Source organism: Armigeres subalbatus, unplaced genomic scaffold (genome assembly GCF_024139115.2).
Source record: "Armigeres subalbatus isolate Guangzhou_Male unplaced genomic scaffold, GZ_Asu_2 Contig1491, whole genome shotgun sequence".
Taxonomy (NCBI): Eukaryota; Metazoa; Arthropoda; class Insecta; order Diptera; family Culicidae; genus Armigeres; species Armigeres subalbatus.
In genome coordinates, this window is record NW_026942277.1 from 160,327 (window position 1) to 175,572 (window position 15,246).

Consider the following 15,246-nt stretch of genomic DNA (forward strand, 5'->3'; position numbering starts at 1 on the left):
TAAACGGTCGGTGGAAGCATTGTCAGAGAAAAATCAATCCAAGCATTACTAATTGACCCCAGGTGGTCTCCCAGTATTCCTTCGGAAGATCCGGAACATCCGGAACATCCGGTAAAGTGGCCAATTATTTAAATTCGTCCCAGAAAGCTGCGATTTTTTCTAAACGGTTTGTAGAAGCATTTTCAGAGAAAAATCAGAGCAAGCATCACTAATTGACCTTAAGTGGTCTCCCAGTGTTCTTCCGGAAGATCCGGAACATCCGGTAAAGTGGTCAATTTTTAAATTACGTCCCAGCAAGCTGCGAGTTTTTCTAAAACGTCTGTGGTAGCATTGTGAGAGCAAAATCAATGCAAGCACCACTCATTGACCAGTGGATAATCCAGTGAAGTGGTCATATTTAATGGTTTTATAATGCATCCCAGAAAACTGCGATTTTTCCTATACCGTTTGTACAGGCAAACCTCAATGAGTCGATAATGAAGACTCGTTTAAATATCGAGACATGGAATAGAGAATCATTGAAAATCTGTTTGAAGGGACCATCACAGTAACCCTGAATATTTTTTTCAATATGGCATATTTTGCCTCCATGAGTCGATATCGAGTCATAGAACATCAACTCATAGAGGTTTGACTGTAATAGTAATGCCAGAGTTAAATCAATGCGAGCATCTCCCATTGACGCCTGGTGGCCACCTAGTAATCCTCCGGGAGCTTTAGAATATCCGGAGAAGTGGTAAATTTCTGTAATTCAACTCAGAAAGCTGCAATATTCTGAAAATCGCTTGTTGTAAAAATGTCAGAACTAATTCAATATAACAACCAGTCGTTCTCCTCGGATGGTCCTCTAGAAGTTCTGGAACATTCGGTGAAGTGGTCCATTCTTTTAAATTCGTCTTAGTAATCCTCCCTCGTAAGTTAGATGTAGCAACATGAAAGCAAAATTTCACTGAGTGGTCCTCAGGAATAGACATGTGCGCCGCCACCATCAAAATGAATTGTATGAAAATTTACCACGTCCAAATATTTTTTACAACGCCGATGGCTATTGTAGGCAGTAGGATTATGGATTTCGAACTTTTTTCCAAAAGAGCATTAACAGTAAAGTCAAGTTCAGTTTTCCAGTTTCGTCTAACTCCTGTCAGAAATACATATTTTCCACCATGTTCATATGACATTTTTCCACTTCTAATGATGCAGAATATAATCTCATTTCCGATATAGTTTATAAATCGGAATCACCCAAAATTATTTCAAACAATTTTGTAAAAATTTCTTCAGATTCAAATCAGGAATATCTTTGAGAATTTCTTAAGAACGTTGTTACAAAAATCCTTCAGGAATTTCGTTATGAATTCTTTTAGGAAGTCCTTCAGATATTCGCATAAAAATTCTATCGTAAAATCTTTCTGGAAGGGAATTCCCGGAGCTATTCCTGGATTTTTCTTGAGAACACTGGGAGAAATTTTTGGGGGAATTTCGAAACGAATCTATAAAGGGATATCTGGAACAATTCTCCACGTAATTTCCGCAGAAATTTCTGGTCATTTTTTGGCAGAATTCCTTGTGGAATACAAGCCCCTCCTTGTGGAAGAAAAAGTGGGAGCATTTCTGGGAGTATTTTCAGGTTAACTTCTTTATAATATTGCAAGAGTATTTCCTGAAAATAAATCGTGAACGGTTTTCTGGGTGATTTCTGGGGAATTCCTGAAAGAACTTCTAAAAAAAATTCCAAACGGTTTTCTGGCGGAATGCGGAATGCGAAATTTCAGGAAAAAATGTCGGAAATCGGAGATAGGTGGGCTTAAAAGAATTCCATGTGTATTTAGAAACAAATTCAGAGGAAATTTCTGTATAGTTCTCAAAGCAATTTATGTAGAGATTTTGGGGGATTTCTGGAGTAGGTCCTAGTGGAATTTTCGTACTCCAGTGGAATTTCCGGAGGAATTCCTGCAAAAAAATTCAAGGGGATTTCTTGGAAGAACGGACGGAAAAACATTTGGAGGAATTCCTGGAGAAACTTCCGGTACACTTCCTGAAAAACTCCCGGAGGTATTCTTGGAGGAAATTCTTGAGTAGTTCATGGAGGAACTTCTTAAGGAATTTTCCGGAGGAATTCGGAGGGACTTCTGGAGGAATTCCTAGAGGAACTTCTTGAGGAATTCCTAGAGGAACTTCTTGAGGAATTCCTGGAGAAACTTTCGGAAGCAGTCCTGGAAGGTGAAGAATCTTCCGGAAAAATTCCTGGAAAGAATTTCTGGAGGAACTTCCGAATGAATTTCTGGAGGAGCTTCCTGAGGAATTTCTGGAGGAACTTCCGAATGAATTTCTGGAGGAGCTTCCTGAGGAATTTCTGGAAGAGCTTCCGAAGGAATTCCTGGAGGAACTTCCGAAGGAATTCCTGGAGGAACTTCCGAAGGAATTCCTGGAGGAACTTCAGAAGGAATTCCTGGAGGAACTTCCGAAGGAATTCCTGGAGGAACTTCCGAAGGAATTCCTGGAGAAACTTCCGAAGGAATTCCTGGAGGAACTTCCGAAGGAATTCCTGGAGGAACTTGCGAAGGAATTCCTGGAGGAATTTCCGAAGGAATTCCTGGAGGAACTTCCGAAGGAATTCCTGGAGGAACTTCCGAAGGAATTCCTGGAGGAACTTCCGAAGGAATTCCTGGAGGAACTTCCGAAGGAATTCCTGGAGGAACTTCCGAAGGAATTCCTGGCAGCTTCCGAAGGAATTCCTGGAGGAACTTCCGAAGGAATTCCTGGAGGAACTTCCGAAGGAATTCCTGGAGGAACTTCCGAATGAATTCCTGGAATTCCTGGGAGGTCTTCCGAAGGAATTCCTGGAGGAACTTCCGAAGGAATTCCTGGAGGAACTTCCGAAGGAATTCCTGGAGGAACTTCCGAAGGAATTCCTGGAGGAACGGAGCTTCCGAAGGAATTCCTGGAGGAACTTCCGAATGAATTCCTGGAATTCCTGGGAGGTCTTCCGAAGGAATTCCTGGAAGGTGTTCCGAAGGAATTCCTGGTAGTCTTTCGCAAGAATTCTTAGAAGGACTTCCGGAGGAATTCCTACAATTTTACCACAATCGGCTTAGAAAAAGTCGCAGCTTTTTAGGACGAGATTCAAGAATTGGCCTCTTCACCGGATGTCCCGGATCTTCCGGAGGAACAATACGAGGCCACTTGGGATCAATTAGTGATGCTTGCATTGATTTTTCTCTGGCAATGCTCCCTCAAACCGTTTAGAAAAAGTCGCAGCTTCCTGGAGCGAATTTTAAAAATTGACCACTTCATCGGATGTTCCGGAATTTGCGGAGGACCACTGGGAGGCCATCTGGGGTCAATGAGTGATGCTTGCATTGATTTTGCTCTGATAATTCTGCCACAATCGGCTTTGAAAAAGTCGCAGCTTTCTGTGACGAATTTCAAAATTTAACCACTTTACCTAATGTGACCAGTAAGCGTCCTGCGAAACGCGGGACGCCTATCTGGATTGCGTCACTGGCTTGAAAATTGAACCTCCAAAAATGCATTTCCCATAGATTTTGGCCCAAAAAAAATTGGAAAAATATTTGTAAGGCTGTATGAATTGTAATGAATTCGTAAAACGAATTTGAAAAACGCAGCGTCCCGCGAAACGCGGGACGTCTGGTCACATTAACTTTACCGGATGTTCCGAAACTCCCGGAGGACCACTGGGAGGACGCCAAGGGTCAAGCAAGCGTCAATCAGCATTGATTTTTCTGTCATATTGCGATTACGAAAGATGATGAACATTTGGCATGTCGCTAGAATGAATAGATGTATTAGGCGGTGACTTCACACGTGGTTCAGAATCCGGATAATCCGCGGTCTACCTGGTGGCCAAGGCACTCCAAAGAGCTAAATTGTCCTCTTTCGCAATGCACTTATCGCCGTGATAAATTTTGTAGAAGGTTCCACCATTCTAAATGTAAAGGATCCGACGATAAATCTTCACGAATATGTTAATTCCGGAGTGATGCTAAACTTTTCGGAGTGTTGCAATATTCAAAGCAGGTGTTGCAATACTTATTTTTGCGCTTCCATACTTTTGGCGGGTAGTGTATATCAGTCGCAGTAGTCATTCACGAAATCATGCATTGAACGGGGCTGATATGCGTAGAAACCATAAAACAAGTGCTTTATTTCTCGGCATAACTGTCCCGCAAAACTATTTTCATGATCGTTGTCGCAAATTCTATTTGTGAGTAAAAAATAAGAATGATTTCAATGAAATTAAGTCTTCTGAATGGTTCTGTGATGTAATAATCTTATATTGCATTACGGTTATACGCCAGCAATGAAAATTAGTGTTCAATTTTCAAATGCCATTTTCTCATTTGTCGTTTTTTGAATTTGGTACAAGCATGCGTAGAACGGCAGTATAGCGATAGAGTGGTTCAGCTTGTCGAAGGCGGCGGATAAGTCGGTATATATTACGTCCGTTTGGGCCCTGTCATTCATGCATTCCGTAACATATGAAGTGAGGCACAACAATTTAGAGGTGGTGGAGCGGCCGATCGTAAACCCATGTTGGTCTTCGGACAAATAATGTTTGCAGTGAGAAAGCAGAGGTTCCATGATTACAAGTTGGTAAAGCTTTGAAATGGAGCTCAGAGATGTTATTCCTCTATAGTTATCCACGTCTCGTCTATTTCGCTTTTTGTGAACAGGAAACATGTTAGCAGTTTTCCAGTCATGAAGGAAAGTGGCCATTGGAGATAGATAGCCTAAACAGAGCAAGCAGAGGTGTTAGCAAACTAGAAATGTGTTTCTTCAGGAATGCAGATGGGACACCATCGGGGCCGGGGTTAAATGAAAGCTTGAGTCGTGAAGCTGCAGTCGAGATCATTTCGGCGTCGATATTGCTCAGTGCTTGGCCAAACAGTGGGACGTTATTCGCTGCGAGAGTAACTTCGGCATCGGACAGCTGCTCGTCGATGAAAACGTCAGAGAACTTCAACGAAAAAAAGACGGCAAATGTACTTAGGAGTTGAAGCGGTCGTACCGTGTAACGTCATTGTCGAAGGAAGACCAGATTCTTTCCGTTGTTTGTTCACAAAATTCCAAAAAGTCTTCGAATGCGATTTATGTTTCGATTGCACGTTTCTTAGGTATTGCGAGTAGCATAAACGACTGAGTCGCCTAAAATCATAGTTCAATCTCACATAGTAGGATTTAAGTAGAAGTGTACGATGTTTCGTGTATTTTCTAAGAGCAGTTATTTTGGTTGTTTTTAGTTTTCTTAGCTCCTTTGTTTGCCAGGAGGGATGAGAATCTCTATTGTTGATCTTTTTAGGAACGTGCCTGTCGATTACGTAGGCCAAGACGTGCGAAAAAGTAAGAGCAGCATTCTCGATGTCGTTGGAGAATATCGAACTCCAGTCCATACTTCCCAACACTTCGACGATACTTTCGTGGTCGGCTTTCCGGTAGTCGTACGCTACGGGAACAGGAAAATCGTCGAAGTCATTTTCCAAGTTCTCCGGAATAGAGACAACTAAAGGTGGATGATGCGGGACGAGTTTGACCAAAGGAGCAGGGGTCATGTAGATGCATGAAGTGACTCTTTCTGCTACACGACCTTTTCGAACAATTGGGCTATTCGGCCAACTGTTTTTTTTTCAACCGGAGGAAACTGCATCACTGCCCATAATTTTATAGTTGACGTAACAACCATTGCACTTTCGCATGTATTTCGAATGATTTAAGGTCAAACATGGCAAATTTTAAACATTTCAACCCGCAAACAATTAAATGAGGTTTGGAACATGCAAGGTATCGATGTTGAAGCGGTTGAATTATTCTAATAAATGCGTAATAGGGGAAATGGCGGCTTTGGCAGGTTTTGTTCTATTATTGTCAGGGGGGTTTTTGTTGACCAAATTTTATGAAATTTGGCCACAATATTCTTCGATATGCAAAGAATGTTTAGGTCAAATTTGAGCATAATTAGTTATGGTTAGCCCTGAAAATAATAGAACAAAACCTGCCAAAGAGGTCATTCCCCCTACGTCAAATTCGCTGAAATTGTGAATGGTTGATACGTCAACTATGAAATCATGGTCAGTTCAGCACATATTAGGTAAACAACTTTCAGCCTTACCAACAAAGAAATTTAGCTATTTAAGCTATAGAGAACTATTTTGGTCATATAAGCGCTTTATTTTTCTCCAATGTTTGTTGTGTTGTGGCCTTCGGCAAAATGTCTTTCTGATAAACGAGCTTCTCTGTTCAAAAATTCTATTGCAACGAGATTTTTTTTATTTCAAAGGGAAATCCTTTAAAATTCACACTCCAATTTTTTCTTAGTTTTTTTTAAATTTCGAAGGGAAATTGTATGGAATGTTCAAGAAAATCATTGTTATTTCCATGAAAAATTCTTTGGATTCTCGGCGGCGGCGCACACCTCTAGATGTGATCCCTTCGTCGGAAGTTCTTCCGTTTCGTTCGTTCGCATTTATTTATCTCTTTTATCTATGTGAAAAAATATATCAAAACTCGCCTTACTTTTCAAAAGGCTCTAAGTAACATTTTTTTCATGAATTAATTTGAATAGCGCAATCAACAGAACAACATGAAAGCTTTTGATTGCAGTACTCAAATTAATTAATGAAAAAATGTTACTTAGGTCCTTTTGTAAAGTTAAGCGAGAAATAACCCTTTCTCTTTCTAGTTCCGAATAATGCCAAATGGCGTTATGCCAAATCATTTTATGCCGAAGCAGTCTTTAAAAAATCACACTCTGGGAGCTACTGCGATTCAAAAATTGGTAGAGAGATCAATCCCAATCACGCAAATGATCCCAATCCAGACATGCATTGTCTTTGCCACTTCGTATGGGAGGATTGAATCCTGGGATTTAATCCCAAAACATCATCCCAAGAAGATTATCCAATTGATAAACTGTGATGAGATGATGAGACACTACGATGTGTACAGTTAATCAAGCTAAGGTATTCATAATTTGCATAACCGTGGGCATATCTAGATCTTCGCATGGAATTTGCAAAAAAAAATCCAGAACGGGTTGAACGATCAATCAGATTGCTGAAGATTCTTTAAAAATGATTGTTTTCAGCTCATACTGACCAAAACAGCTGTTCCTTGCACTTAATTGAAGTCGGTTGATAATGAAAATTTGGCATCAATTTTCGCATGTCTCATATACACAAACACATATACAAGGACAAACAGAAACAGCTCAGTTCGTCGAGATTATGGGTCTCCGAGGATTATATAAAAAGTTTTTCTTAGGTAGGCCTTTTGGTGCAACTTTTTATATGAGAAATGAAGAATTATTTCTTCATACCTGCCATAAAAACTTTATGATCTCATTTGTAAGATACATATTTTTTACTTTTTAGAAAGGTACGCAGGATAGTGCACAGGAATGTATGCTATTATTAATTCTCTATCTCCATATACGCCTGGCAGATGTGAATACACAAAAGTATTGGTTGGTTAGATTTAGGCTAATACCTTAAAGCCACACTGATGAGACAATATGAATCACATAATCCTAATAATTCTCAAGTGAAATAAGGTTTTTAACAGAATTTGAATCTATGTACGATAAATCCCACAATTTCTATATTTTAATATACTTTTTGATATAAAACCGAACTGATATGAAATTAAACAGATTCGGGAGTACACACTCCACGATGACTTCGTTTAAAAGCGGCACAAATACTGGGGTATTGCCATATCGCCAATGTAATATAAACGGGAACGCGGTAGTTATCATTCCCTGCTTCTTCTGTTATTATAAATCTCTTGGTGGCAAGATAGTTATTTGACTACAAAAAGTGAAATCAGAATTGCATACATAAAGTAAAACCAATTCAATAAAAATTCCGCGGGAAAAAAAATAAAATTTCGTTTCGTTTCGTAAAATTTCGTATCGTTTCGAAGTCTCGAAAGTAAATCTATATTTTGTTTCCTTCCGTATCGAATCAACATAGACATTTTTAATTTCGTTTTGTTTCGTTTCGTTTCGAAAAAATGTGTTATCGCATACCCTTACAAAGAATGCAGTGCTCTTATTTGATTTCAGAATAGTGATTGACTTTTTTTTCAACCCACGCCACCCGTTTGCATTAGGCCTTCTATGGCTTAACTGCTATAAGGGCGATGATATGATGTCCACTACTTTTTGAGATGTTTCAACCTTTCCCCCTTCAAACTATGTTCCAAGAAAATCGGTATTTTTTGACAACCCTGGCGATTGTCAACATTTCGTTTCTGGCTAAAGGGAAGAAAAACGGAGGCCTTTCCACGGGGAGCTGAGCTCCAGTTAGTGCCGGTACAGTGGACGATTGGTTTTAACACACCCTATCGGTCTAACCCGAACATGGAAGGGTGGATGATCAAACATTACTTCGAGCAACAGGATGGTGCAGTTCAGTCATGCATAACCAATATTTAAACGTATTTTCAGGCTCATCAGCTCTATAGAGCTCTGTATCCTTCGAATTCCACCATGGATAGCATGTATGTATACATGCTATCCATGGTGAAAATTCGAAGGATACAGATTTGTCGTCTTCTATAGTATTTGAATAAAAGCATCAAAAATATCTTTTAAATTCCGACTTTAGTTGGAATCTTAATTGAGCAAGAAAGTTCCCCAAAGATTTAAATCTAGGATTGATTCTGGGCATCAGTCATACATGCTGATATTAGAAAAAATAAGGATTTGAAGCAAGGGGCAACTAACTCTAAACTTTCGACAGTATCCAAAAATACTAACAAATACTAGAGAAAAACCACCGTCGTATCTACGGTAAATTGATCGAAGAGCCCTGGTTGGAAAAGCATGAAACACAACGCCGCCCAGTCGATACAGTCCACCCAGTTTTAGGCAACACATGATTTCAGTCTCCTTTAAATTCTTAAAAAATCTTTGAACAACAATTTCTACTATTATTATTATTTTTTGAGCAATCCTTAGGACTTACGCTTTGGTTTGATGCCATTCGTAATATAAAATGCGATTTGAAAGTTTTCTAGAATCTGTAGAAGGTAGATCTCAGGTGTTTCCAACATGGAGGAGCACTGTGTTTCATCAAGTAACTAACAAACACCATAACAACCGAACTAGCAACCGTTTGTTTGTTTGATGGAAATCGTGGATACTAGAAATATCACGAAATACTATTGCAAGACAATGAGTAATATTTTCGCAAAGTTTAGAGTTACTTGCCCCTTGATTTGAAGCAATCTTGAAAATAAGGATTATTTCAAAGCATGCTTGTTTCAATCTGAGAATAAAAGGATGCTCTTGAAACACTGTGCCGAAGAAAACAGATTCCCCTGAAAATGACATTTTCTCGAAAATAATATTTCCCGAAAATAACATTTCAAAGGAACCTTTTTCCCTGCAAATATCATTTAGATTACAACAAACAAAATATTAAGTTGACTAATCGGTTTTATCATTTTCCGAATGTAAAAAAAATGGCAATTCCAGGCAAGGCCGGGTACATATAGCAAGTATTTACCAGTACTATTAGATTCAAAGCCAAATAATCGGGTAGGAGAAAAATTCGTCGATGCACTGCTAGAATCCAGTAAATGGGAATCCAGCAAAATTGCTCAACGCTAAAAAGGCTAGATGGAGAAAGAAGATCGCCTTTTATGTAGATCGCGCTGGCTGCTAAGAGAACGCCACCACCAGATTGTTTAGTGCTATTGTGGAGCGACCGTTCTAGTCTAGTGTTATCGTGAAGCCTGCGTTAGGTGAATATGGAAAGATCAAAGGTTTCCCAGGAGCAAGCGAGAGTACAATTATTTATTTGAGATTAGGCAGCGAGCTAGCTAGAGTTTATCTGGCGAAGTTATTGAAATGTTGACAAAATCTTTGCCGCATATACCTCTTCTTGCCGCTTTCAGCATTCGAATGTGTTTTAAATTTTGTATGAGCTAGGTGGCTTTCATAGCTCTTTATCGTAAATAACGCTAGTTAGCTTAAAACACATAGATATCCAATATTCCTTTATACAGGTTCCAAACAAACTACAAGTGAGTTTAGCATCGCCCAAACGTTGACCGATTACAAATGATACAAGCTATTATCCTAACGAGGGTCCGAAGCTTGTGTACGTTTGAAATATGAATTAGCTCAGCTCCGTGAGTTTATAAAACAATCCAATTCTGGGGGTAATCAAGGGTTTCGCTCTGTTCTTAATTGTCTCATCCTCACCCTTAACCCTCGTCTTCTCGATAATTTTCAAGACAGAAGTATGGTAAAATGTATTAAAACTAAAGTCAATAGATATAAAGTCTGGCAAAGACACTGACAGGTCACCAATCGAACAGTCATTTGTGAGATCCAATCGAACATGACGCTTCAAACAGGCTTGAATCAATATTGAGATAATGCTGATAAATATTTTGGAAAATTATTCCAAAAATATAAAATGCTAGAGTTCAAAGAAAAGGGTAAAGGCATTTGGTCTGGGATTTACTAGGTGACCAACATTTTATTTGATTTTTCACGAATATAATGTGAAAAAAGTGTTTTTGCTTTGTGAAAGCAACTTCCAAAAGCTAATAATTGTAAGGCAGCTTGAAATTTCTCAAAGGTTGCAAAAACCTAACAATTTTTTTTTCCTGATTAGAAAATCAAACCGTTTTCACTCCGCCAGACTTTATATCTAGTGACTTTTTATTAAAACTAATTAAAACTATATGAATAATAACAATCGGATCCACACTAAGTCAATTTATTGTTGGATTAGAGTACATAAGGAACGATGAAACGATCCTGTTTTATCAGTTGATGATCTTAATAGTTGAATGATAATCCGTTTTCCATTCGATCCAATTCGATGGTGCAAACCTGCACCCCAGAGAGTGTCTGGAAGTATCTGACTGAATGACAGAAACAAATAGAAAGCTTCGTCATACAAGCTACAACTAGTGACCATTAAATATTAATATTAAATATATTTCATCTGGAACAAATTGCATTCTAATTTATAAAAGATCCCTAAGTTGCAATTTTCAAGAACTTTCTACTACCAACTGTACCAATGCCGAATATGTATAAATTGTAAATATCGACCCACATAAAGTGAAGGAATATTTTCTTTTTCCTAATGCACCTTTTCATAAAAATCTCGTTAGTATGTATGGAAAAACAAAGACTGAATGGCCAACGGCAAAACACAGAAAATTGAAAAATCAAATCATCTTCTACTTACAGATCGCCAGTGCTCCAACGATAAACCCTCGTCCGGACAGCATCTTAACGGTTTCGTGCCGTTCCGTCCTACTCTAGTTCTTCTCGACTTCACCACTCGGTTTCACTCCACTACACTCCACCAGCGGAGATAACTTCGCGTCCAGCGTCCACTTGGACAAGACAACTCTGCTCCCGAGTTGGAGAGAAAAAAAGCACCACTGTCACTTTTCTAGCCAGACTTTCACGGTGAATTTTCAAATCCAGAATCTCACTTTCAATCGAGAGCCCGAGCAATCGTTGACCCTACTGGTCATAAACCACTAATCCACACAGCCTTGCACTACAAATCCAGCCTTTCACCCGCGGCTCGTCTGTGCCACTATTTGTCACGCGCTAGTTTGCTGCACAGCAAGAGAAACCCATCCAGAAGACCTCTTCCTTGGGGCCTTCAAGTCCCGTTTGAATTCCTTCCACGCGCCACCACTCCAAGACACTTTTCTGTACTTTACACTGCTGAAACGACGACAGCCTCGGTCCACCGACTAGGCCAAGAGAGAAGATCCGCACCGTTCGAAAGCTCGCCACAGACTAAATCCATCCGTGGGGTTGCTGGAAAATATGTACACTCTGGCGGCCCACACTGCACCACAGCCACAGACGGGCTCCAGCCAATCCGTTCGGCTCGGTTTCGATCGCACAGCCAAAAGCTCCGATCATGACCGAGCAGCACAGCGTGCGATCGGGATGTTTCGCCTCACGCAGCCTCCAGAATCCACACTCCGCGATCAGGTTATTGTTAAATGAGAATAATGATGGGGTTCGTCACTTGCTGATGAGTTTGTCAGAGTCCAAGTTCGCAGCAGGGTTCTAGCAGCAGCAGCAGCGCCATGGCTTAGCGTGGGTACAAGTTGATAAGACCCAAGCATGATCAATCAAGAAGAGGCACTTGATCGTGACCTTATGAGCAGCGCCGGAGGAAAAAGTTGATTTGCTGCTGGCTGCCTTTTACGGTTCTGCTGTGCATGAATGGCTGGGTGGAATACAAGACAGGATAAAATGCAGAAAAAATATAACAATCGTTCGCTGCATTTATTTTTAGCGATATAATATGTCAAGTTTAACGATGGCCGTGACTGGTCGTAGCACATTATGATGTAAGAGTTGTTTCGGAAGTGCGGCTTTAAGAGGAAAAAATAATTCGGGGATGCACCAAGGTCCCGGATGTTGTTTCTTTAACTGTATAACATTAGTAAGAGGTAGATATAAATATGAACTGAAACGAAATAACGAAGCTGACTTTTTTTAACTGAATTTTATGCCACTTGTCATAAGTGGAACTATCCCACTCAATTCCACCACTTGATTGTAATTTTACAGACACGTAGGAATTTCGATCAGCTACAGGATTTCGGAAAAAAATTGACGTAGTTTCGGTAAAAGAATTACTGAATATCAGTGTACATTTTTAACAAGATTTCAGCTGTTAGATTATGCGAAAAAAAATTCTGAGGTCGGCAAAATAATTTAGGAGTAAGTATAAATTCTTATTCTATGGGGTTGCATGGAATATGATAATAATTCCGGCATGAGGCAACCCAACAAACAATTTAAGCTGAATAAGCCCTCCTTAGCCGTGCAGTAAGACGCGCGGCTACAAAGCAAGACCATGCTGAGGGTGGCTGGGTTCGATTCCCGGTGCCAGTCAAGGCAATTTACGGATTGGAAATTGTCTCGACTTCCCTGGACATAAAAGTATCATCGTGCTAGCCTCATGCTATACGAATGCAAAAATGGTGTCCTGGATTAGAAACCTTGCAGTTAATAACTGTGGAAATGCTTAATGAACACTTAGCTGCGAGGCGTCTCTGTCCCAGTGTGGGGATGTAATGCCAATAAGAAGAAGAAGAAGAAGCTAGTTTTTTAGCTAAAGAAGACTGTTTTTGGTTGAATAAGCGCATTATGAGCTCCCAATGTTTGTTGGTAACTCATTCCATAAGGTTTTGTTTTTGATAAATAGTATACTCATTTTACGGCTACGCAGTCTTTAATTGTAGAAACGAGTTTATTCGTTGCACAACGTTTCGAAACGGAGATTGTGACGAAACGTTGGGCAACGAATAAACTCGTTTCTACAATTAAAGACTGCGTAGCCGTAAAATAAATATAAAAATTACAGTCGATCCCACATCAACAGATAAATAGAATGTGAGCTGTTTTTATTTACTTCTCACTTAGACTACTCACTTAATCTACATTAATCTCATTGCGAAAAAAAAATATAGCATCAATCTCGTCACATATTTTTGCTTATTACTAAAAAATAACAGAAATAAGAAAAAAAAACAAATTATTTTACATTGCTTTGTTTTTAGTCAGGTTCTGCCAAAACGCACCAAGGGGCTTTTTGGCTGACTTTGATATCTTGATCGTAAAAGGAAGCCTCCTTTCAAGAGGCTCGGAAGCCTCCTTTCAAGAGGCTCGGAAGCCTCCTTTCAAGAGGCTCGGAAGCCTCCTTTCAAGAGGCTCGGAAGCCTCCTTTCAAGAGGCTCGGAAGCCTCCTTTCAAGAGGCCTCAGCCTCCTTTCAAGAGGCTCAGGCCTCCTTTCAAGAGGCTCGGAAGCCTCCTTTCAAGAGGCTCAGAAGCCTCCTTTCAAGAGGCCTGGAAGCCTCCTTCAAGAGGCCTGGAAGCCTCCTTTCAAGAGGCTCGGAAGCCTCCTTTCAAGAGGCTCAGAAGCCTCCTTTCAAGAGGCTCCAGCCTCCTTCAAGAGGCTCAGAGCCTCCTTTCAAGAGGCTCAGAAGCCTCCTTTCAAGAGGCTCAGAGCCTCCTTTCAAGAGGCTCAGAGCCTCCTTTCAAGAGGCTCAGAGCCTCCTTTCAAGAGGCTGGAAGCCTCCTTTCAAGAGGCTCAGAGCCTCCTTTCAAGAGGCTCAGAGCCTCCTTTCAAGAGGCCTGGAAGCCTCCTTTCAAGAGGCTCTGAAGCCTCATTTCAAGAGGCTCAGCGCCTTCTTTCAAGAGGCCTCAGAGCCTCCTTCAAGAGGCTCAGAAGCCTCCTTTCAAGAGGCTCAGAAGCCTCCTTTCAAGAGGCTCAGGAAGCCTCCTTTCAAGAGGCTCAGCCTCCTTTCAAGAGGCTCAGAGCCTCCTTTCAAGAGGCTCAAGCCTCCTTTCAAGAGGCCTGGAAGCCTTCTTTCAAGAGGCTCAGAAGCCTCCCTTCAAGAGGCTCAGGCCTCCTTTCAAGAGGCCTGGAAGCCTTCTTTCAAGAGGCCTGGAAGCCTCCTTTCAAGAGGCTCAGGCTTCCTTTCAAGAGGCCTGATGCCTCCTTCAAGAGGCTCAGAGCCTCCTTTCAAGAGGCTCAGAGCCTCCTTTCAAGAGGCTGGAAGCCTCCTTTCAAGAGGCTCAGAGCCTCCTTTCAAGAGGCTCAGAGCCTCCTTCAAGAGGCCTCAGGCCTCCTTTCAAGAGGCCTGGAAGCCGCCTTTCAAGAGGCCTGGAAGCCGCCTTTCAAGAGGCTCAGGCCTCCTTTCAAGAGGCTCAGGCCTCCTTTCAAGAGGCTCAGAAGCCTCCTTTCAAGAGGCTCAAGCCTCCTTTCAAGAGGCTCAGAAGCCTCCTTTCAAGAGGCCTGGAAGCCTCCTTTCAAGAGGCCTCAAGCCTCCTTTCAAGAGGCTCAAGCCTCCTTTCAAGAGGCCTGGAAGCCTCCTTTCAAGAGGCCTCAAGCCTCCTTTCAAGAGGCCTCAAGCCTCCTTTCAAGAGGCTCAGAGCCTCCTTTCAAGAGGCTCAGAGCCTCCTTTCAAGAGGCCTCAGGCCTCCTTTCAAGAGGCTAAGCCTCCTTTCAAGAGGCTCAGAAGCCTCCTTTCAAGAGGCTCGGAAGCCTTCTTTCAAGAGGCTCGGAAGCCTCCTTTCAAGAGGCTCGGAAGCCTCCTTTCAAGAGGCTCGGAAGCCTCCTTTCAAGAGGCTCGGAAGCCTCCTTTCAAGAAGCTCGGAAGCCTCCTTTCAAGAGGCTCGGAAGCCTCCTTTCAAGAGGCTCGGAAGCCTCCTTTTTTGTC

The 15,246-nt window shown here is 41.2% G+C and overlaps 1 protein-coding gene across 2 annotated transcripts in view; it reads right to left on the reverse strand.

Annotated features, from left to right (window-relative positions):
• LOC134202878 (protein Skeletor, isoforms B/C-like) overlaps positions 1-11,824 on the reverse strand; it is an 84,819-nt gene extending 72,995 nt beyond the window's left edge. The window contains exon 1 of one of the 2 annotated variants that reach the window (XM_062677865.1): positions 11,232-11,824. In XM_062677865.1, coding sequence (XP_062533849.1) covers positions 11,232-11,274 — 43 coding nt within the window. In that variant the 5' untranslated portion in view covers positions 11,275-11,824. The remainder of the gene's footprint in view (positions 1-11,231) is intronic. The other variant, XM_062677866.1, reaches the window with a different exon arrangement.
• Between the last annotated feature and the right edge of the window lie 3,422 nt (positions 11,825-15,246).